The sequence below is a fragment of the Lissotriton helveticus genome, chromosome 10, assembly GCF_964261635.1.
Source record: "Lissotriton helveticus chromosome 10, aLisHel1.1, whole genome shotgun sequence".
In the NCBI taxonomy this organism is placed as follows: domain Eukaryota; kingdom Metazoa; phylum Chordata; class Amphibia; order Caudata; family Salamandridae; genus Lissotriton; species Lissotriton helveticus.
The window spans coordinates 656,727,945-656,753,314 of record NC_136071.1 but is presented as its reverse complement, the minus strand read 5'-3'; the positions used below and the strand labels follow the sequence as shown (position 1 = coordinate 656,753,314).

The 25,370-nt window shown below is 45.3% G+C and overlaps 1 protein-coding gene across 2 annotated transcripts in view; it reads left to right on the top strand.

Annotated features, from left to right (window-relative positions):
- The window catches only part of LOC144784432 (multidrug resistance-associated protein 1-like), a 1,651,426-nt gene that overhangs the window by 381,065 nt on the left and 1,244,991 nt on the right, over positions 1 to 25,370 (top strand). For both annotated transcript variants that reach the window (XM_078663183.1, XM_078663184.1), the window contains exon 7: positions 22,234 to 22,365. In XM_078663183.1, coding sequence (XP_078519309.1) covers positions 22,234 to 22,365 — 132 coding nt within the window. The remainder of the gene's footprint in view (positions 1 to 22,233; positions 22,366 to 25,370) is intronic.

Genomic DNA, 25,370 nt, shown 5'->3' with positions numbered 1-25,370 from the left:
AGACCTTGACATGTTGTCTTCGCCTGCCGTGGCTACTGAGGAGGGAGCTTCTTATGCAGTGGTGTTGCGTAAGGTGGCCGAGGCTCTCCACCTCGAGCTACCAACAGGGGCAGTTAGGACTAACCTCCTGACAGAGGGGCTTCAACCGGCAACGAGGTCTTCGGAGCCACTGCTGCTGTTTAATGAAGCCCTAACTGACATCCTTTTGGGCACCTGGTCAAGGCCCAACACCGGGCCCCTGTGGATAGGTGATTGCCCAACACCACCGCCCAGCTCCGGGCGACCCCACTTTCTTCTCCTAACACCCCACCTCTGAGAGCTTGGTAGTCCAAGCCTCAAAGTCCAAAGGTGCATTCCCTACCGCACCACCTAATAGGGAATCCAAAAAGCGGGATCATCTTGGGAAGATGTTTTCTTCCTCCAGCTTAGGACTGCAGTCGGTAAACACGGCATGTTTGTTGGGCCGTTACACCCACTCTATGTGGGATATGGTAGAGCATGTGCTGCCACAGTGCCCAGAAGAGGCCCGGGCCGTGCTCTCCCGTGCAGTCGCAGAGGGGAGAGACGCAGCCAAGTTTATCATACGATGTCGACTGGACACCCCCGACTTGCTAGGCAGGATGATCTCAATGTTGGTAGCCCTTCGATGATACGCCTGGCTGAGGTTGACTGGTTTATCCAGGGATTTCCAAGTTACCCTACCTACGCTGTTCAGCCCCTGCACGACCGGGGATGTGGGACCTGCTGCCGTGGGTCTGGGGGCCAGCGAGCGGGCTACTCCACCACTGCCCCCTCTGCAGTAGCCTCCAAACCCTCCTAGTTCGACCTTTCAGGGCTTTCAATAGTCAGTGGGTGGCAGGATTTGCCATCACCTCACCCACTGGCCCACCGTCACGTTGGACAGGTAGATTTTGCAGATAGTCCGAAGGGGCTACTCCCTCACGTTCTAGACTATCCTCCCCACCCTCACCCATGCCATCTCAGTACAATCGAATGTCGGAGGATTATCTGGCCCTTCTTAAACAGGAAGTTACGTCTCTCTTGGCCAAGGGAGCCATCGAGGGAGTTCCTACCCCAGAAGTAGGTTGTGGTTGCTATTCCCACTACATTTTGGTGCCCAAGATGGACAAAGGCCTGCACCCTATCTTGGATCTCAGGAACGTCACCCGCTCCCTCCGGAAGGAAAACTTCAATATGTTGATGCTAGCTTAGGTTCTGTCTGCCCTCGACCCTGGAGACTGGATGGTAGCCTTGGACTTGAAGCACGTTTACGTTCACATCCCCATCCTTCTGGCCCTCCAGCGTTCCCTCAGGTTCATGGGGGTCCAAAAGCATTTTCAGTTTTCCGTGCTCCCCTTTGGCCTTTCCAGTGCCCCTAGGGTGTTCACGATGGTAATGGCGGTGGTCGCAGCTCATCTGCGCAGATCAGGGGTACCAGTCTTCCTCTATATGGACGACTCGTTGTTGAAGGCGGACTCGCCCCAGGCAGTAGTCTCCCATCTCCAGACTACGGCTGACCTCCTGCACTCGCTGGGGTTCACTATGAATGTGCCGAAGTCACACTTTACTCCTTCTCAGAAGCTCCTTGTCATCGGTTCTGGACACAACACAGTTTTGGGTTTATCCTCCCGAGCAGTGAGTCTGGGATATTCGGGCTATGATTCAATCTTTCAGCCTCTATGCCCGGTTTTGGTCCGAATGACCCTGAGGATGTTTGGCCTCATGGTCTCCTGCATCCTGCTGGTAGATCGTGCCAGGTGACATATGCGGGCTCTGCAGTGGGACCTGAGGTTCCAGTGGGCCCAGCATCAGGGGAATCTGTCTGATTGCGTTCAGATCTCGGTGGCACTGCACGACAATTGCAGTGGTGGCTAACGAACCAGGATTGGGTCAACGGCAGATCCCTCTCTTCCCCAAGCAGAGTACACAGTGGTGAAGGGCGCATCACTTCTGTGGTGGGACGGCCACATGGGCGAGGCGGAAATCAGAGGCCTCTGGTCTCCGGCGGAGTCTGTGCGCCACAGCAACCTTCTGGAGCTCTGGGCGAACCGTCTTGCACTGAAGGCATTCCTTCCCTCTGTCTGGGGAAGAGTAGTGCAGGTGTTCACGGACAACACCACTGCCATGTGGTACTGCAACCAACAGGGCGGGGTGGATTCGTGGACCCTATGTCAAGAGGCTCTCTGTCTCTGGACATGGCTGGAACATCAGGGCATATCCCTGGTGGTTCAACACCTGGCAGGTTCTCTAAGGGCCAGCGAGGACGAATTCAGCCGCTGGTGCATGATAGTGTAGGAGAGTGGGGTCTGCAATCCTATGGTCACCCCAGATTTTTGCTTTTTGCTTCACTGGTTTACGACTTTCCCTGGCTGTGGGCCTGCTAATCAGACCCACAGCCTAGCTGTTCTCTCTCTAAATTGACAACCATGTACCTTAGGTGCATTTACCAATTGGTACTGGGCCACCTTATCAGTCCCTGTACAGTGTACTATAGGTACCCAGGGCATAGGTGTACCCAGGGCCTACCAGGGGCTGAAGCATGTATTATGCCACCCCTGGCTGGCCATCCAAAACTGACAAAACTGGCTGCACGACAGCTGGGGCAAGGTGGTGTAATCACCCTTTGCTGTAGATATAGTATACCTATATCTAACCCCAAAATGGACACATATACTCCTATCAGTCACTCCTATGGCAGGCCTTAACAATCCTGAAGGCAGAGTGCTTGGAATTATGTGAGATGGTGCTCTAGCATGAGCTGAGCCCGTCTGCAGCTTGCGGAACCAAGTCCTAATAGTTGTTCCATGATAACGCTATACCATATACTCTTAAGTGCATTATCGACCTCGCGGTTGAATGCGAACTCTGGTATAACATTATCAAAACATGTCGAGTAAGGTGTCATACGAATTGGAATACTACCCCCTCGCCAATTCTGGCGACGGGGGTAGCATTCCACCCTTCTAGAGGGACACAACATGTATGTAACTGTGAACCCCGGTTAAAGTTAACTCGAGCCTTGGCATCACAAAATGGATGCTGCCACCACAGACACAAGTCTGACCTCCTGCTGCTGGGAGTCCTTCCAGCGAGGGAGGCTTGGACAAAGGGTTTCCTGCCTTGGGAGGTGCTAGCACCATCCCAGACAGGATTTTGTGTATTGGGTAGGACAGGCCTGAAAGGAATGAGACATGCCCGGGGAACACAAGGTGTCCTGTGCATACACCGGTTCAAACCAGTTGCTGGGGCATCCCTGCCCCAGCTCTGGCGCGAAAACTGGACAAAGGATAGGGGGTGTAGCCACCCCCCTTCCTGGTCCCACCCAGGGGAGGGACCTAGTCAGTAGTGCAGCCCCCTTTAGGAGAATAAAGGTAGGAGCTGGTCCCATTCCAAATTAGATTATCCTGAACAAATTCTACAAGAAGAAACTCTGGACTTCGACGTTCTGCTCCACAGAAGACTGAAGAATCTCCCTTGTGGGCAAGGAGTGTCCACCCTGCACAAGCAGGCACCATCAAGCGTCCAGCGGCTTCCCTTTGTCGTCTTCCCTCGAGGATCCAGACTTCAGAGCGCGACGAGACCCGGATTCCCAGACCTCTCCGACCTCAACCTACATCTGCAGCTCAGCTGAGATCCGTGGGTGCGACGAGACACGTGGGACCGGCCATCTTGAAAGAACCTGCACTTCGCTTTCAACACGACTCCCGAGGTAAACTCGACCAAGTGCTTTGGGGACTGAGAAGCCCCAGCCCCGAGCAGCTCCTGCACCGAAGACCAGCCCTCCAGCATTCACGAGATCTGCGTGGGGCCCTTCTGCTTGTTTGCTGCTTGACGCGTTGTCTGGTCACTTGCCGGCTGGCTAGTGCCCTCCTAGACGACGAACCTTTGAAATCTTCACTACTGGTCTGGTTGCTCCAGACTGGCCCTTGCTCCCTTCCAAAAGAGGAGCACCCCATACCCTCCTGGTCCACTCCAGACGCCGTTTCAACTCACCGCGTGGGTTGCCTTTGCCAAGGCCTGTTGACGCCGATCCCGGATCCAACACCGCCGACAGCGAGAGCCTGCGTGGGACAGCTCGTGCCTCCATCCTGGTCGTTGAAGACACCTCCTGGTCCACGTGGCTACAGAGACAAGCGTCCACTCTTCACCTGATCGCGACGACGACATCTGGTTCCTTCCTGGTTCCACTTCAGTCACTGGCTAGTGACTTTGAACATTGTCCCCTCTGCTTTCAGGTCCTCTTCTTCACCGATCCACCCTTGGATCACACCGGACATCTTCCTCCTGGTCGCCTGCAGCATCTTTTCTTCCAGGCTCCATAGACTTCAACGTGAGAACCCGACACATTTTGACACCTATGCACCTGCAGCCCGTGGGTGAGGTAACGAGAGCATTTCGGTGCTCAAGGGTAGTTTAACTGTCCTAGTGTCGAGTTCCACAGTCGTTTTAGTCCTACCTAGTAAGGATTGTCCGTACTCACCTTTAACTTGAACTGTACTGTCCATAGACGTTGTTACGCATCTCGCGTGTGAGTTCACACTCTGCACAGGCGTCCCGTGGGCCTCCTATTACTTACCTAAGGTGAAGATAGCGTAGTCCTAGCGAACCTCCAGCCTCTGGACAGCTCCATTCTTCCTATCGACTTTCACATTCCACTTACTTAGTATATGGTTTGTCGTGCCCCTAGGGCACCATTGTAATTTTGTGCAACTTATCGTATTTTTTCTAAGAGATTGTCATGTGCTTAGCCTTCTGACCTCATAAAGAGTTCAGAGGTGTTTTGTTATGAATAAATATACTGTTTATTTTCATAACAACCGGTGTGGTGTACTTTCATCTGGTATTCAAGGGGTTATATTGTGGTAAAACAGCTGGCTTCACATGCCAAAAGAGTTTAGCCTAAGACTGCTTTGTCCATGCTACCATTAGGATAGCTGGTCTATAAGGTTGACTTACAACCAATCACCATAAGGGTTGTTTGGACTGATACAAGGTGATCACTAGAACTAGTGAGCATCATATATCAGGCCAACTTCTCACAATTAGGCTTTCCTGTTTTCAGTTTCTATTTTTGGTAAATTCTGGTGGTGTTTTTTCAGTGTTTTCCAGTGATTTCCATACCTCAAAAAAACAGTGCTTTTCAGTGTTTACTCATTTTCGCACCATAAAAAACAACCGAAACGGTGTTTTGCCGGTGTTTATGGAACACTTTGCTTTTATGATTGCTTATTCAATTTTTCAAATAAACAAAAACAGAGAGGTCAGATCAATTTCTGAAAACCACAAAAACGGAGTCATATAAAGTTCACACACCCACTTTGGGTGGGAAAGAAAGCCCTCACACACCGACCTAGTCAGTGTCATGCTTCATCATCGGGCCCCACCAAAGAGGCCGAGTGCCTCTTTGGTGTGCTACGACGCCAGAAAGACTGCGGAGCTGGTTGTGTGAGAAGGGCGTGCTGTGAGGTAATAATTAATGATAAAAGTGCCTAAAAAAGGTATCAAAAAGTAAATTTTAATAAGTGATCCCTAAGGCACAGAACACAGAGTATTATGTGTCTGAATTTTGCTGCCAAGGTATTAGGATTGGTAAAATTCAGAAATACTTATATTAGTTATATCAGTCAACATGTTTCTGCCATATGGGTGGTTTAAATTTACCAAGGCATTCGTCAGGACTAAACCCCGGCGGTATGGACTCTCGAATCGTCCACCCTGACCTGGGGACGTGAAAGTGAAAATTAAAAAAGGTGAAAAAGTGCTTAAAAGAAGAGCGGGTTGCTCATTCAAAAATACTCCCATTTGTGGAGTGTATCAGCACCTGTAACGTGAAAGACATAGACAAACAGAAGACAAACATACATCTTATTAATTTCAGCCTTACTGTTTGAACACAGTGCTCCATGAGATGTGGCAAAAGTGGTTTTTCCCAAAGTAAACTCTAATTTTTAACACCATCCAACTAGCCCTGAGGGGATGATATCGAATAACTCTGGGAGGTGAAGTGCTAAAGGTATCTATTAAAAGAATAAATGTGGAAAGGGTTAAAAACACGATAAGTGTACTCCTTATGAAGGGATCAATGGACCAAAAGGTCTGTGACCCATCAAGGTGGTATCTCTAGCTAATATCTCACTTTAAAACAGGGCGCTACTTGCACCATGGGTCTCAGGAGGGGGGTTAGAGCGAACCTGGCACATCCTGTAAGGGAAAGAGGCATGGTTTGAAATGTCATGAACACGAGTAAACACTTAGCTTGTTAATGAGGGATTTCAACGATCTTCACAGCGCGGTATGCTCACGCCCTCAGCGCCAACACCAACAATGGTAACCACCACAAATTATGATGGGCCCTCCCCCCCTATGCTTTCCAACAGCCACAATATCCCTTCATGGGCTGGAATCCAGGCTTCATGCCCCCAACAAATTTCCAAAATCAGTACAGACAGCCTTTTTTAGAGAGTGGCAGGAGGGGCAGAGGGAGAAGGAGAGGCAACAACCGAGTATCCTGGGAGGAGGACGACTCGATAGCGAACCACACTCGCAGCAACCAACAGCCAGGAACGAGCGGGATGTGAGTCTTGTGACTAATTTATCGGCTAGAGTATTAACACCTATTGAAACTCAGGTACTCAAGAAAGGCTTAGGATTTGTTCCTAAAGCGAGACCTGACAAGTTCAAGCTACATTGCGAACTTGCTGGCTTTTTTCGAAAATGGAAATTAAAAGCATTCTTTGAAGGGAAGGATGACCCCAATGAGGCAACGAGGAAAGGTGATACTGGACTGAGACCAAGTTCAACTTTCACCCCTCCCCCACACACCGTACCAGCGGCAATTGTAGCCTTTGAGCAGGCAGTATTTAAAGACCTTGAATCCTGCCAAAACCCCAAAGTATTTGGCAACTTCAGCACCGCGGAATATCAAGCATTACAGCAACTGCAAAATGACTCCACAATAACCACTGAGCCGGCGGACAAAGGTGGAGGTATTGTCATTCAAGACACTACTGACTACGAGAGGACCTGTAATCAACTGCTTGGGGATATCCGTAACTATACCCCACTGACAACAGACCCTACTGTAGAACTCACCAGAAAAATCACGACCCTTGTCCAACAGGCTGAGGAACAAGGACACCTGTCTAAAAACGAAGCAGCTTTTTTGAAGAACACCAACAGTACCATACCATACTTCTATACTTTACCGAAAATGCATAAAAACAGGTTGCCACACCCTGGACGTCCCATCGTCTCAGGTATCGGATCTCTCTTGGAGCCCTTGTCACAATTTTGTGACTATTTCCTAAAACCCTTAGTACAATCCACCCCTACCTACCTCAAAGACACCAAGAGTCTCTTACGACTACTATCGGATGTGACCTTTCCAGAAAACTCAGTCACGTTAATAACCCTTGATGTAGAAAGCCTCTACACAAGTATCCCACAGGACGATACCATCAGAGTCCTGGCAGAATCTTTAGACTCGATCGAATGGGATTATCAGACACCCAAGGCTTTCATTATCGATTGTGCGACCATCGCCCTAAAAGAAAACTTCTTTTCTTTTAAAGACAGGCTATTCCTCCAGTGCTCGGGGACATCCATGGGCAGTATTTTCGCTCCTAGTGTGGCGGGGCTGTATGTAGCTGATTTCGAAGCCAAACACATCCTGCCACCTACTTCAGCCTTCTCGTCATCAATGCTCTTATGGAAGCGCTATATAGACGACATTTTGCTCCTTTGGTCAGGCAATGATACTGACCTTGAATTGTTTCTGATATGGATTAACACTCTAGACCACAACTTGAGGTTCACCAACACCAAAAGCAGATCAGAGATTGTCTTCCTTGATGTTGTAATCTCTGTCAATGGAACTGGACTTTCAACCAAGACTTACCATAAGCCCACAGCTAGAAACAACCTTCTGGAGTTTAGCAGTTTCCATCCTCGCCCTCTGAAAGAGAATCTTCCTTATGGGCAATACCTTAGACTGAGGAGAAACTGTAGTTCTCTCTCTGACTTCAAAGAACAGTCCTTGAGTCTCACGGAAAAACTGAAAGACAGAGGCTATCCAGCGCCTATCCTAACTAAGGGATTTAAGAGAGCAAGAAATCAACCAAGAGAAGCACTGTTAGAAGAAAAGATCAACAACTCTGATTCAATACCCCTCACATGTGTAACCACGTATAACAGTCTCTCCAATCTGATGAAAAAATCAATCAATAAACATTGGAATATATTGACATCGTGTAAAAATGACTGGGAGAAACCCCTCTTCTCTTTCAAAAAAGGACGGAGCCTTAGAGATGCCTTGGTGCACACTCGCCCCAAGGAAAAGCCACCTCATGTCACACCCACTATTACCGCTGCATGGGGTATGCCGAGAGTCATCGGGCACTACCCGTGCTCAGACTGCAGTGTTTGCCACCTAACTGAAGCAACCAAAACACTGTCGCTTGAAGCAGGAAAGGTTTGGACACAGAGAGAACACACTAATTGTAATACAATGAATGTCGTCTACCTGATTACTTGTCCCTGCCAGCTTCGTTATGTTGGCATGACCACACGTAAGATTAAACAACGTATCTGCGAACATCGGAGCAATGTGTTTGATCGTATGACTAGCAGTGCCTAATTTGTAAAGTATTAAGTGCCAGGGCACTGACCAGGAGGCCACTGCAGCTTGCACCACCATCGCCTTTGTCATTGCTGCCAGAATTCATGCATGTGTTTGCAAGCTGTTGTGAATACCGAAAATTCATTATAGCTGTAATTTCCAACTTTTAACCAGTCAGATTATTTTGTGGTGAAACAATTATAAATGTGATCTGCACACATGTTTCAGTGTGCACACACGTTTCATTGACTGGAGGAAAACTGGCTGTTATAAAGGTGCTGACTGAAACTGTCAGATGGAGTGGATATTTGTGCTCATGCTTCAATCTCATTTATTTAAAGTTGACGTGCTGTTTTCCTCTCCTCTTTTATTTCGCTCACAAGACTGATAGACAGTGCAGATGCTCTCCTGCCCAATCTCACTCTTTAAAAAAAAAAAATTTTTCTTTATTGGAGGCTGCAATTTGCTCTTTCTCTTTAGTGCTCTCGCACATATCTTGTGCCTCTCCAAGTCTTGAATCCATTATCGTGTAATGGTAAAATAAGAGAAAAAGAAATGACATCCAGGTCATGACACGTACCTCTGCATACCTGTCTAGGTGCCGTCTCTTTCTCCAGTGACTGTCTCCCGGCGCCCACTCCTTTATTAAAGTCTTGTTTAGTAAATGGTCTTTTTAAAGACCTGTGAAGTACTCGGGTGTGGCCGTAATAATCACATTAAACTTAGTGCTATCAAAAGAAACTTTCCACCTTATTTGCACAGCCTCCGAACCCAGAGCTGCAGCACCTGGACCCGGTCAAAGTGTGTGGTGAGTGGCAGCGCAACACTTTCATTACACTATCTGCCACAATCACATCAGACTTGATGCTAAATAAAGAAACTTAACCCTTCATTTGCACAGCCTCCGAACACAGAGTTGCAGGGCTGTGTAGTGCTCTGCGCTCAGCATGCAAGATTAGCAAAAAAATGGTTAAAGAACGGGCGGTGTCCCTGAAGTGGACGCCGCTTCTTCTAAAAAGTTATATTTTAAAAAACCTTTGCCATAAAAAAAAGCTTTGCCATAGTGCCATGAGTGCTGTGGGCTCTATACTAAAAGCGGTGGGAACGCTGCAAATACAAACAAGAAACTGCAACGATAGCAATTGTCAATACTAACACTGATGACACGCTTCTTGCACATGTTTTCAGCAGGCTTGTGACCCCCTCCGCAATAAAATCAGATGAGGTGTTAGTATTGAATCTCCTGTGAAAGAACAACAATGCCTTGTTAAGTGTCTTAACAGGGGTGTAACACGCACCCCCTGTGGTGTATGTAGCCAGTGCCTCCTCAGGGCACAGACACTAGCGGCGAGTCACTGCGCTGAGATTAAAAGACTCTGGCGCTCGGGTTTTAACTTAAGCCCCAGCAGATACACTACAGCGGGGACACAGTTTCATTGCCGAATACAAAGCCCAGCGCCCGTTTCAATAGCACTGCGCTGAAAGTAAAATGTGTTTGAAGGACATGAACAGCAGGAGGAGGGTGAAATGTCTAATCTAATTACAGATGCCTAGCTCGGATACTGAGTTTGTACTGCTTTGGCTCCCTCAAGTGGCCAAAAGGTGCATATGGCCAAGTGGTGAATCAAATGTGAAAAATTCAGCGATACTCTGTTTAAACCGGGTCAGCTGATTTGCAGTTGGTAGGGTAATATCGGTAAGAGTCGGTTTTAACCGAATTCCGGACAGCCTATGCATGATGGATCACGAATGGCGTCTTTACTCAGAGGTTGTGCAAGGTCTCTTCCAGCAGGGGGGGAGAGCCTTGGTTAGATCTATTCGCCTACAAAGAGAACACACAATGTCAGCAATTCTACATGTTGGGATTTCCAAGGCGGCACTCGCTTGGCAACGCTTTTTGTTGCAAGTGGAGTTGCAGTCTTCTATGCGCCTTTCCACCTATACCACTTCTGCCCAGAGTGTTGAAGGTCAAGCGCGACCGGACCCAAGCCATCCTTGTGGCTCCAGATTGGGCACGAAGAGTCTGGTATCCCGAGCTGTTACACATGGCTATCGATCTGTCTTACTGCCTCTTCGGGAAGATCTTCTGTCGCAGCAGCGGGGACGGTCCTCCACCTGAACCTGTCCAGTCTCCACCTCTTTGCGTGAAGATTGAGCAGCGACAGTTGACAGCCTTCGACCTTCCTCCCACAGTCTGTGATATCTTGGCAGCCAGGCGTCCCTCCGCTAAGACAGCATATGGCTGCAGATGGAACACATTTGTGGCATGGTGCACAGCAAAGGCTGTGGATCCCCCTTTTGACTCTTTCTGAGGTTCTCTTGGTTCCCCTGCCTTTGGCCCAGTGGGGCTCTGCTCTGGGCTCTGTAAAGGGCTACCCCTCTGCCATTTCTGATCAGGCTTCCTGATAAGCCTTCTCTTTCCCCTGTTGTAAATCGCTTCCTTAAGGGCATTACTCCTCTTTTTCCACCTCTTCCCTTTATAATGCCTCAGTGGGACTTGAACTTGGTTCTTACTTACCTTATGTGCTTTCCTTTTGAGCCTCTTGATAACGGTCCTCTCAGAATTCTTACTTTAAAGACTGCCTTTCTGGTTGCCATTCCCTCTGCTCGCAGGTTGAGTGAGCTCCAAGCTCTTTCTTCAAAACTTCCTTCTCTGGCTGTTCATGCGGACAAGGTCGTCCTAAGAACCATACATTCCTTTCTTATCAAGGTGGTTACTTCTTTCCACTATGGTCAAGCCATCACTTTGCCCAACTTTTTTCTGTCTGTGCATCCTTCTAAGGAGAAAGAGAGGCTTCACTGTCTGGATCCAAAACGTGCTCTTTCATTTTATTTGGATCGCACCAAGCCATTCCGAGTGGATGACCAGCTCTTTGTTGGCTACGTGGGTGCCTAAAAAGGTTGGGCTGTGCACTAATGGAACATCTCTAGGTGGGCTGTTTTGTGCATAAAATGTTGCTATTCTTTGGCAAAGGAGGAGACTCCAGTGGGACTGCACGCCCATTCTGCTAGGGCGACGGCAGCTACCACTGCTTTGGGACGGGGAGTCTCCCTCAATGACATCTGTCAGGCAGCTACGTGGGCATCACTGCACTCGTTCACAAAACACTACTGGGTGGACAGCCAAGTCCGGAGAGACTGCTTCTTTGGCAGTTTTGTTCTCCAGGACTTTCTGGTGTGAACTTGGTTCGCAGACCCACCTCTGGCTTTGGTATTGCTGGGTTATCTATTCAAAAGGTAAGGAATCTATAACTAATTGTCTCTTTCAGATGAACAAGTTACTTACCTTTGGTAACGATATATCTGTAGGAGACCTAGATTAGTTATAGATTCCTTACCACCTCACCCATCCTCGCCATTCTGCGAACTGACTTATACGATTAAGGACTTCCTTTTAGGGCCCTAGTTTTGTGCACCAGTGGTGGGTGTCTTGCACGCAAGGGCGGTGTCTAAGCAGCTGCTGTGACGTCATCCCAGCGACCACGACACCAATGACAAACGCAGAGCCAAACGACGCCACCTTTCGACGTGCAGGTGTACTGCTGACGAAAAATTCCCCAGATCCAGTTTGATGCCTGGGGGTAATTCAAAAGGTAAGGATTCTATAAATCTAGATCTCTTACAGATATATTGTTACCGAAGGTAAGTAACTTGTTCTTTAGGTAAGCAGTGAGCATGTTCAGTTCTCAGATCTCCCTTTTTGACTTACCAGTGCACCTCATGTGTTCCCAAAGGTAGGTGCTTGTGGTGGTCGCTGCATATCTGAGGACGTTGGTAATGCCAATATTCCCATAGCTTGCCAACTGGCTGCTGAGAGCGTACTCCCCCCCCCCCCCCCCCCCCAAAACAGTTGCAGATGATGGCCGGTGCCAATGGGCTTATCCATCAATGTGCTATAGTTAAAACTGACTCCTTCCAAGCAGGACCCCTTCATTGAGCCGTCCTGGAATCAGTGCTGTTCTGAGCCTTTCCTCCCCCCTCAGTGAGTCCAGGATTCTCTGGCCTTGATCTTGATGTTTTGACCTTTTGAACTGGGCCTCTGAGAGCAATTCCCCTGATTTATGGCCTTTTGCATCCTGTTATTGGACCATGCCAGGTGACTCATGCGGACTGTTCAGTAGGATCTGAAGTCTCTGAGCTCTGCACTGAGGGGCTCTTTCAGATTCTGTCCACGTTTCTGAGGAGACTGCGAAAGACCGGCATTGGTGGCTGCTAGAGTACAGCTGGACCGGTGGCAGACACCTCTGCCGACTTCACTTAGAACTTAACGGTTGTGATTGATGCATCATCGCTGCGCTAGGGAGGTCAACTGGGAGCAGTGGCATTCAGAGTACTCTGCTCTCTGGCGGACGCTTGCTTTCCCATCAACTTTCTGGAGTTGCAGTCGATGCGATTTGCACCAAAAACTTTCCTCCCAACAATCAAGAGGGAAAGGGTGCAGGTCCTTACAGACTGCAAAATTGCAATAAGGCGCTGCAACAAACCTGGGACAGTGGGACAGTGCTCTGTGCCAGGGGCCTTCCGTCTCTGGTAGTGTCTGAATGGTCATGGCATCTCAATGGGGCATCTCCATGGTCACACGGTACTTGGCAGGTTTTTTTTTAACTTCAGTGGGGACCAACTCAGCCAACGTTGCCTAATGGATGCCAAATAGTGGCTACATTGTGAGATGGCACAGGACCTCTTCTAAGAATGGGGAGAACTCTGCGTCAAACTTTCAGTCACAGTAGAGAAAGCGGAGTGTTTAACCTATTGCGTGTTGGTGTTCCCAAAGCATGAATCGCTTAGAGACGCTTTTTGCTTAATTGGAGCTCTGGACTCCTGTACGCTTTCCTGCTACTTCCTTGAGTTCTCAAGAGGGTCAGGAAGGACTGGACCGAAGATATCTTAGTGGCCCTAGACTGGGCGAAGAGAATGTGGTACTCTGAACAACTGAACATGAACATTCGGCCTCTGATCTTGCTATCAATTTGGGAGGACCTCATGTTGCAACAACAGTCCAGGGTCCTTCACCCGAACCTGGACAGGCTACACCGCCACGTGTGAAGAGTAAGCTGCAACAGTTGATGGCTCTCAGTCATCCTCAGAAAGAAAATGGTGTTCTCCTGGCAGTCAGGCTTCCTTCTACCAAACTGTTTATGCAGGATTCTGGGAGTTTGTTAAATGGTGTCTCTTTTGCAACATTTAGCTGCATACTTTGTGTGGTTGACCCTCAACCCCTTGTGTGGTGATAGTTAAGTCTGTCTTTTTACTCCAACCTGATCAGCCAGCATTATTAAAATGAACTGTTGTGATGCTTTTCCTGGTTGATTTATATCTTCCTGCCAAAACTTTTTATGATACATTAATTTGGTTCTCGGTAATCTCGTGTGCCCCAGCTGTTCTATACACCTCCTAAAGCTATTGACATCTTCATCATAACAATCTTATCTGCTTGTTCTGTGAAGGAGGTACAAGTATAGTCTACCCAGCTGACGTATACTACATTCTTCCCAATAAGCTGGTACTCCGAACTAAAGTGGCGTTCCTACTAGAGGTTGTCACACTTTCGTGATCCACTGCATCCATCTAAAGAAGTAAGAATTGATCCCAGGAAAGCCTTGAGCTTTATCAATCTCACCAAGGAACATTGGGTAGATGATCAGCTATTTGTGGATTTCTTTTGGAGGAAGAAGGGTAAAACTGTTCAGAAGATGCATTAAGATCTTTTATGGGCTGGCCCAAAAACACCCTCCAAAAGGTCAGATCACTCATTACACAAGAGCAAAGGCCTTTACCACTGCTGTTGTATGGAGTGCAAGTCGTGGACATCTACTAGGCACTATGTGGCGTCACTTCACATATTTACTGAACACTAGTACCTGCATAGCCAGGTGTGGGGTGAGGGGCATCTTGTCCAATCTGTCCTGTAGGATTTCCTTGTCTGAGCCATTCCAACGACCCGCCAGCTAGGGAGGTAGTGCTTGGGTATCTATCCACAAGGTGAGGAACAGAAGCAAGCTGCTTACCTTCGGTAACGCTCTTTCTGGTCGATATTCTTACTACAGATTCCTCCCCAATCCACCTACCTCCCCGTTCAGTAAAATGGACCTATCTAGTACATGTTAATAAGTGTCCAATTTAGAGTTCAGCACACTGGTACAATCTGCTTTCTAATGACTCTGCATCCGGTGACACGAACAGAGATCAGAAAGAAACTTACACCAGCACATGGTGGTGCTGGTTATGTCTCAGCCCAGCATCACATACATGACAGAGCCAGTGCCAAGCCACGTTATGCTCCCTATTGATTCGTAAGGTAATTACTAAGAACAATTTCCGTATCCAGTCTGGCGCCTGGGGATATTCATAAGGTAAGGAGTCTTTGGTTAGACAGAGTGTCCACCATAAATAGTTTTATCTTCCAGACACATCCTCACTCAGTAGGAAACCATTTCAAATATTCTGTGTATGGGTGTTAGTGTAGCCAAATCTGCTTCCTGAGAGGAGTTGTTCAACAGCATGTAGATCTGCTTTCAAGGGAGGGTATTGTATTTTAGAGTTCCTTGTAAGAATAGCATTCCCTTGGTCGGTACAGAAAAAGACCAAGCATTGAACAACATGGTTGAGGTGGTGATCTAATAGAAAAAGGTTTAGCCTCTGAGTCTCAGCTGGTAATGGCCATTTGTGGAAATATTTGTAGGTGTTTGACTAAGATGAAAATAAGGGATTTAATAGTCTTAATAATGTTAGGTTTACACGCTAAAAATGGGAGGAAGGGGAAAATGAGCCATCCATGGTTGGATGTCATCCAGGATGCTGACAAGGTGACACATCCTTTGTATTCAAGAGCACAAGGTTGTGTCATGTTGTCAAATGGTGACCTTTATCAAATGTTGATGGAAGTGCACATTGAATATTGTATTTGAGCATCCCATCTACGGGATATTTTCTTCCACACTCCCATTAGTTATCGGAAAGGTTTGTAATTGGTCATTGGAAGAAAGGAGCAAACATTCTGTTAAGAAGTCTTCCATTCAGCATAAAGTTGAGGGTTGTCGCAACATTCTCTTTGGTATCTGCAAATCTTCAATTCAAGTCATTTAATAGTAAACCTTTGAAGATTTAGAGCAATTGTAATAAGGCACATCAATCAGTTGTTCTGCTAGTTTCCAACACACTGTTCAAGCTAGAGTTCTTTTTTCGTCGTCCAAAATCCAATTAATTTGAACTGAACAACATCTCGACATTCTTTCTCCCTCCTGAAAGGCGTCTAGCCTTTTAGGAAGAAATTTCATTTTAATGCCGTAATTTTACAACAGTGAGGATGGTTCTAGAGGGATCCCAGGCCGAAAAGGTAGGAAATATGAATAGACTAACATTTTCAGTCTCCACCTCGCATGACAATTATGACATTTTTCAGAGAAGGTTCATTGTCATTCTCTTGACTATTCGACTTATGGGCAGTGGACTCTCCACTTCCAAGTCATGGAGGTAAATGTCATTTTCCACACTCCTCTTTCGTCTCAGGAAGGTAGTTCTCATCATCAGCGTGAATAGTATCAGAAAAAAGTAAATCCCACCTTCTTTAGATTTTGTCATCTTTTAACTTTATACATTATATCCTTCTTTCATCCTACATAGAGATGAAGATAGAACGATGAAGTGGATTCCTCACTATTTCGCCACCATGTCTCTCTTGAATGGGAAATTAATTTCTCGGTGTAGGAAAGTAGGATCCGCTTTCATGGTTACCCCCTACTTGTTGCATGGTGTCAGCAAGTTTTTATCTTAGTGTGACTGAGATCCTACTAACCAGGAACCCAGTCACTGTGCTTTCTTGTTAAATTGACCATGGTAAGTACCTTTGAACATCCATAATTGGCTACTGGTGTACCCTTGTAAGTCCCTTGGGGTACCCCTTTGTACTTCCGGTAACAGCCTTTCAGGGTCTGAGAGCAAGCCAGTGCTGTTGCTGACCACAGACCTGATTCTGCCCTACTGCTGCTGAGCCAAGCTTGAGCAGTGGAAGGTAGAGCAATAGGATTCATGTCGCAAGGAGATGTAACCACCTCCCAGACAGGATGTTGTGTATTGGGCTTGGGCACTTACCAGCACCACCAGACTACTTTGAAGGGCACGTTTGGGGCTCTCGTTGCATACTCTAGTTTGAGCCAGTACAGGGAGCCCATGGCTCCTACTCTGGCGTGAAACTGGACAAAGGACATGGGAGTATTCTCTCCTTTGTCCAGCCCCTCCTCTGGGAGGAACCTCTGAGTTGTTCCATCCCTTCCCTTAGTTTACTTGAAGACTTATCTGTAGGTGGGTCCTCAGATCAATCGTGGGACAAGACTCGAGACTGAAATCACGTTACTCCTGACCTTTCTGGACAGTTGTTCTTCCATTGACTCTGCCTGGAACCGAGACTGTACCTCGTGACTAGGCCAGCTGTTCTGCAACTAGTCTTCATCGTCTGTCTCTGCTTCCTCCATGTTATTTGACAGACCTGTGGGCATCAAGGACACAAAATAATCTCCCTTGGAGTAAAGGAGTCACTTCCCTCCATCAGCAGGACCGCAACAAAGCTGACCAGTCTGCTGCTCCTGCCGTTCTATGTACTTCCTGAAGTTCGGCAACACAGGTGGTAGTTCTGCAACTCCTTGATGCCTGACCTATCTTCTCTGCAATCTTGAGGCCAGTATCCCTCATCTGAACCCCTGGGACCAAACCCCTGCACACTGTGTTGACTTGCCGTTCCCAAGACTTGTTGCCTTTGCACTCCAGAGATCTTCAGGCTACAAGAATCTCCAGCATCTCTTCCTTCCAAGTTCAGCGACCCCACTGCATCCTCTGCGGGTCCTTCTTGGTACGCTGCGCGAGGTCCTCTTACGACTCGTATGATTTCGGCTTGTGGGGCCTCCGGAGGGTCTTCTCCTGCTTCAGTGGCCGCTCCTGCTTGCTTGGGTTCTGCTCGGACTCCTGCTGTTGAGTACCTTGGACCTTGCTGGTCCCAACATTGGCCCTTTGTTCTCCATGCCAGTTGCGGCTATCAAGGCTTTATGGTGTTCCTGCCAGACACCGACCACCTAGTCACTGATATGGGACAGCTCGTGCATGGCTCTTGGTCTTCCTCAGAGTCGCCTGGTCCTCACAGCTGCAGCAACAAGTTCACTGTCAACACTTCTGAACTGCCTGAAATTGGTTGACATTGCTCTTCCGTGCCTCCTGGTCACTGCTGAGTGGCATAGACTCTGTCCCTTCTGCTGGCAGGTTCTTCACTTCCAGAATCCACCCATGGATTCCATCGGACTGCTTCTCCTGGCACTTTTCTCAAAGTCTTCCATTGTAGTCGATGGAGTTTCTGACGTCTCTTCAGCCCTAGGCACCTGGCTACCCTGGTGTAGGTAACCTGGTTCCAGGGGCATCCACTGATGGGGTGTCTCTTCAACCTTCAACCGCCAGGGGAATTCTTTAAGGTCCTCTAAGAAGGGTCCTTCTGCAAACTGCAACCGTGGCTGCCATTGGGCACGCTGCTTTGTTCCTACTCCGCACACAGCCACCGTGGGGTTCCTGGGTACTTACCTTGGGTGATTTTTTTAATCTAATTTTATTTGTTTGATTAATTAAAATCTTTCAAAATGCCGGTAAAAACATTTACAGTTATAAAATGCTAAAAACTGTCCATATGTTCGAATAATTTTCATCAATCTGATATAAAAATCAATCAATTAAAATTGGGTTTTTGGTTAATTCAATAGGTTCATATTCACACAACTCGTAAATTAATCAAGCACAGGCTTCCAACTTTTTTGGGACCATAAATAGAAATTTAACAAAAGCGGAGTTCATTGGTAAATCGTCTGCATTTAAACTTGCCACTAGTGCCTGCCTACAAGTCCTTATACCACGTTCATTAAACATTTTCTTAAGTGTACTTTTTCTTTCCGCTTCCAAGTCAGGACAAAGACACAATAGGTGTAAGATGGCTTCTTGACCTGATTTACATAGTCTACATAAGCAGTTTTCGACTGATCTTTTCCATGGTGCCGAGTGGCATAAGCCTGGAAAGTGGCCAAACCGAGCATTCATAAAAACGTGCTTGTTTTTTTTTTTTACCATGAAGTTTCCAGGTAGGTTTGAATCTTCTTTTTTTTTTTTTTTTTTTTTTTTACCATTCACAATTGGCCATGCGTGCTTTCGTTTAACAAAAAATTCTTTGTCCTTTATCAAGGAGAGATAATCAGTTAGTTTATTTACTGCTTAAGTTTTTTCCTTGCAGGATCCATTTATGTGCGTGTGTTTTTCATTTGGTTTTGGCTTCGTTTATGTGCATACCATTTGCCTCAGAGTATTTACAGATGCCATCAATCCGTCAAGCTATCCAGGCTGATGAAGGCTGATAGCCAGAAACCGGTCCTTGGATGCTTGATTCCGGTCTGGGAAAGACATGGCTTGGTAGTTCGGACTGGACTGTTCCCATGAGGCACAGGGTCAGAGCTAATTTGCATATAGCCAGTGTCTAACCCAGGGTGGTGTGGAGTGCAAAAAAACGATGGATTTGGGCCCAGATCCTTGTACTGGGGTGAATGTATGACATTGTTCTACATTCTGTCCATCAACTGTGTTTTTTGCAATCAATCATTCGTTGCATCCCCACCTTTGTACAACTTAAAAGTATGACATCGTCCGCATATAATAGATTTGATATCTGACTTTGAGCTAACCTTGGGGGGTGGGCATTAATTGTGTTTAATTCCGTGGTAAGGTCAGCTAAAAATAAATTGAAGAGTAAGGGAGCCAACACACATCCCTGTTTAAGGCCACTCGATGTTGGAATTATTTGGTCAATGTTGAGCCGTTACCCGTCCTAACTCTAACCCAGGTTTCGGAGTGCAAAAGTTTAATCATCTTTAGTAGGTTTTCTGATATACCTGGTTTAGTTAGTTTGACCCATAAAAGTTCTGTCAACACAATTGAAGGCAGATTTAAAATCTATGAAACACAAATATAAGGGTTGTTTAGCTAGAATTGCTTTTTCAATTAATATTGTTACTGTTAAAAGATTTGTGGTCGTACCGAGGCCTTTGACGAAACCTGTTTGATTTGGGGGTAATCCCTGTCCTGTAAGGTAATTAAGCGATTATTTTCTGGTTGTTGCCAGTTTCCTTTCTTAAATATAGGAGTTATAAGTGATCCTTTCCATGATTTCGGGATTTGTTCCCTCTGGACCACTTCATTAAAAACATCTGTTGGATAGCTTGACCAGAAGTCAGGCGCTTCTTTGAAAAGTGCAAAAGGAATGCCATTTGGTCCGGGGGCGCCGTCTTTTTGCTTTTTTATCAGGCTTGCCACTTGACTGTTAGTTATTAGGATCTCACTATCCCCTTCTTTGTCAACTTTTGTGGCACTTGGGTCGACCGTGCGTTGTATCAAAGACGGTTGGTTTGGATTTAGATGTGCTTTAAGAAACGTCACCCATTCTTCTTCGGATAGACTGGTTCCAATTCCGTGTTTATTTGGTCGAGCTAGGCCGTTAATTAGTCTCCAGAACTCCCTTGAATTTGCCAATGTACTTGCATGGAATATTTTTGTCCACAGATCTTGTCTGGCTTTGCTTTTTTCATTCCAAATCAATTTATTTAATCTGGAGTTTGTTTCTCAGTAAAGCATCTAATTCATTGTTATATGGCGACTTCATTAGTTGTCTTCTCAGCCGATTTCGTGTACATCTGAGTTTCCTTACAGCATATGGAAGAAAGATGTAATTTTCTCTGCCTTCTCTTTTATTGCTGGTCACACCTTTCCTTCTTTGTGTTCCTGTTGTTTTAACATTATCAGTGACTACTTTGTGGGTGAAATTTTCCCATCGTTCCATGAGGTCTATGCTGGTTTCTTCATCCATGGATTCTATCACTAGTTTTTTTGCCCATCCGGTGATCTCATCCGTATTTTCGGGTTTCCATATACGTTTCTTGTAATTAATGGTACAGATCTCACCAGGGGTTGTCTGGAAGGTCTCATATTTTGGGCACAATATATTTATCACAATAATTTGCTGGCTATGATCACTGTCCATAACTTTATTCAGGGTATAAGATGTCACCTTATTAAAGGTAGATAAAGACGTCAGCGTATAGTCAATTCGTGAAGTACCATTTTTAGAATGAAATGAGCAAGCCGGTGGAGAGTCCCTTCGAAATCTACCATTCAATATTCTAAAGCCAGCGCTTCCATATCCTTCACCAAGTTTATCCCTATATTATTTTGACGAATATCTGTTTTAGGTCCCGTTATTGGGTCAGGGATTGCCGATTGATGGTTTTGCGATTGAACAAAGTCGCTCCGTACCATAGGCATTAGCAAGTTTGTATTGAAGTCCCCTGTTACAATATAATCTGCCAGAGGGTCTTCCAAAATTTGCTCCAATAAAAGATCATTTAGGGCAGTAATCAGCTCTTTCTTTGAGGTCCGTTTTGGTGGTAAGTATACATTTACGAGAGTCAAGGTTTTGTAAGGCATACTTTTACAAGCTTTGTAGCGAATTTTTAATGCGAGTAGGTTTGAGTTATTCTTATGGATTAACTCATGTTTTGCATCTAGGTCGTTTGATACAAATATTGCTAACCCTCCACAAGGGCGTCCAAATTTGTGATGTTTAACAGCAGGTTTAAAGTATCCCGTGTGATGTTTCAACATAAATGGGTCTATTGACCAAGTTTCCTGGAGTAATATTATTTGAGTTTCAGTTGAAAATCCTTGGATTTTAGCTTCCTTCCGTTGACCACAGATCCCGTTTATATTCCATGAGCATGTCTTCAATTTTGCGAAGGCCGTGGTTTTTTCTTGCACTTGCTTACCTTGGGTGGTTCCTTGTGTACCTGGCTCCTCTGCCTCTTCTGGTCCAAGTCACGTCCTTCCTTGCAGTTCACATTCCACTTTCTTAATATATGTTTTGGTCTCCCCCTGGCGACCACTGTATTTTATGCTCCTTACCTTATTGCATTTGAAGTATTTTTGTGTATTGCGTTATCAATGGGTGGGAGATATACCAGTGTGTTAGTGAGTGTTGTTTAATAAATAGAAGTACTTTTATATAAACACTGTGTGTTTTTTTTCGTTTACCCTACACTATATGATTACACTTGGTAAAATAAGCTGCTTACAAGATGAGCCTGAAGGTTGCTCTCCTCAGCTACCACTTTGAGAGCTTTCTATGGTCATCAAGGGCCACTAACATTACCATAAGAGTAGGCTGGATTAGTGGGAGGTGCATCACTTAAGTACGTGTGCGCCTTCTACTAAGTCAGCCTCCAAAACTTGCTTTTCAGTTATTTTTCATTACTCAAGATCCCCATTGTATTTTTTATTTATTTAAAGATTCAATATTGTTTCTATCTAAAGGCATTTCCATCTGGATTTGAAGCAAGAGAACATGGATCAAGAGTATTGACATGTCCTGTTATGCTGGCCATGTTCTTGATTCAGTCTCTATAGTGAAGGAAGGAATGCAACTTATTGCATTGTTGCACGATCCTTTTGCTCATGTATTGTTTATTTAAATAAAATTAAAAACACTATTTCATTGCTTTAACTTTCTGTGCTTCATATTTTGATTTGGTCTTTAACTTTTGTCACAGATTAATGATTTTGGGATATAAACGACCATTGGAAGCCAAAGATTTGTGGTCATTAAATAAAGAAGACATGTCTGCTGAAGTTGTTCCAGTGTTGACCAATAACTGGGCAAAGGAGTATGTAAGAGCGAAAAAGTAAGCTTTGAAAACCAAATTGGTTAAAATAAGAAACGTTGTTTTTTTTTGTCAGTAAACATTTTTAACTTTAAACCTAATTTTACTAATGATGTACTGTATTTGAATAAACAAATCTTGACTTATGCTTTGTGCACAAAACTATTCATCAGAGAGGACCTGTGTATCTTCCAAATTGTTGTTACCATCTGATATGCCTTCTACATTCTTGGAACACAAACAGATAATACTTCTAAGTTCTAGCAGTCTTTCAGGAGGAAGATATTTTTTCACTCAGGCGGGTCGCCTACGAAACAATCTTGTGTGCAAGCCTCGTAATGTTAGAGGATGTTTTTTTTTCCACATAGTTACTGACACTGAACGTGTTATCTGAAATAACAAGATACACTCTGAATAAAGTGCCACTCTTGACTCTATCCCTGCTTCTGAAACAAGCAAGTAATAAGTGTCAGACACATCGTTAATCAAGAATAAAAACAACCAATCTAACAATTATTAAATCACAGCAATTCAAATAGTGAGAGCGAGGGAGACATTGAAAATCAAATTGCAAGGAGGCACTATAATCTTATCTAATACTAAATCGATCTGCTATCTGGAGGCACCTCATTGTGGAATGCACTGTATGAGGTGATCAATGAGCTGGTCAGTGGACAGTCCTTTTATACAGTTTTAATGAGGAACTGGTGACCACAGAATCAAAACATTAGCAGGTGTTTGACCACAGAACATAACAAAAGCTGGACATTTTATCAAAAACAATTTGGGTCACTTCTTGGAAGTTAAGAAAACAGAACATACCGAAAGATATAAAGTTTATCAAAAGGTTATAGTTAATTTTGAGCCATGTTGCCGTCTTGATTTCAAAAGCTAGCAAAACATTGGTTGAGAAGTTGGGGTTAGCCCCCACTGTTATGAGCCCCAATGTACCCCAATATAGGCCTAGGTAGTTGCACAACCTTTTACATTTGTCCTACCTTGCTCTACATAACGCCTCTGGTGCTGACCTTCTACCTAGTTACGTGCCAAATAAATGTTGTGTGGTTTTCTTCGAACACTAGCATCATTTATTATGCGTGAGGATTCTTGGTATCCTATCTTAATCCCATGCCTGCAGGATTACCATCTTCTGTATAATAACTCTTTACAAAAGTCTCCGCTATCATCCTCTTTGGACGACAGGCCTACAGTACCATTACACATCTAGGTAGAACCCCTGAGGAGACCTTTCGGGTATAAAAGAACATCTTCACTTGGCAACCAGAGGAGAAGCTTGCATGTTGACACAAGACTCTGAAGTCCCTGTACGCAGAAACAACAGCATGCCTTTCAGGGTGTCCGACTCAAGATCAAGACGGGGGTCCTTCGTTCTCTCCCACCAGGTAATGGGGTGGCTCTTTCCTAGGGGATTCTTGGCTTTACACCCACATACACTTAGGTACACTTAGATAGGGTTGCATTTTAGGAGTACGCTTGATTACCTCCATGTATCTAAATGCCTGCATATATTCACCGTTTTAGCACCATGGTAGAATTATTCCTTTTATTTACTCTGTTGGTGCGCGTAATCGTGTATATTTGTTTGTCTAATGGTTGTTCCAGCACTCTTATTTTATACTAGAATGACGCGGGTTCAATTAATGGTTATTGAAAACGTCCCCCTTGTTTATTCTGTGTAAAATTCTCTAAGAAGTGAGCACGAGTGACTGAAAGAAAAATACTGTACTGTTTCATCGATACCTGCAGGATCAAGTGTTGTCATATTCGATAGTTGCCAGAAACTATTTGCTCCTTGGTAAGGTAAGGCTAGCTGGTCTAAAGGCTAACATATCCTTAGGGGGTGTCTGGAATCAGTCTGGACACCAATCCCTTAATTTGTCTAAACACGCAGGTCCTATATAATTTTGTAAAAACTACACAACACCACCTCTACTCTTAGCCAATCTTGTTCTTCTAAATGACAGATGTTTTCTGTTAATCTCTTCCTGACTTTGATGTACAGTAAGATGTGCTCGCAGGTAGAGGACAGCGGCTCTGACTTTTCTATCAGAAGGACGTGATCTGAAGTTGGTGGCCTTTACAGGAGAGATACATTTAAGGTTACAGAAGGGCATGAGGCCTACTGCCTCTGTAGACGCTCAAGGCAGTATGGACAATTTAGCATAAGCCGTTTTTTTGGGCTGGAGGGGACATTTGAGACTCGCATGCTTCATATGTGGACAGAATTGGCCTGGGGCACTATATACTTCAGTTCCATTAAGGATCTCTTACCATTTCAGAAAGGCCTGAAGACACAGCTTTTCACTCTGTTTACCTTTATGCATTTTAGTTTGACACACTTTTTTAGGTAATTGTTGTGCTTTAGAAATGAGAAATGAAAAATGGAAAAAAAAATATGCAAGTAGTAAGTTTGAAGAACATTATGTTGGTCCATAAGTAGGTTTAGTGACATGCTAATGTTGGCTACAGATAATAGATTTACTAATTGAAAGAATGAAAGTAAATTAACCTATACTTCCCCAGTTCACTATGATGTAAATCCTACCTGTAGCCCATACAGCAATTAAATAATAGTTGCTTGGAATGAATTGTAAAACCGCCTCAATACCTACATTTCTGAAATTGATTATTACCTAACCCTACATTTTTCAGGAAACACCCACCAAATTCATGTTTCAATATTTTTGAAAATCTACAAGTCTGCTCCTCACTCAGTGACTTCATACACATTAAAACCTTTAAGGAGTATGCAAACATGCTAGCCCTTAAATCATTCCACCCCACTAGAAACGGTTCCAAGCACCTACAGATGGGTCAGCAAAACATGCAGTTCAAAGATACCTACATGGTACCCAGCCCTTGCTAGCAACCACAGGCCCACAGAACTCCTTTGATGTATTTGAGGTCTAACCCCAAGCTCACCTCAACAGCCACACCCACCTCATCCCACTACCATTGCGTTCTTTCCCTGGTTACAGAGACTGAAAAGTCTCTATGCTCTTCCT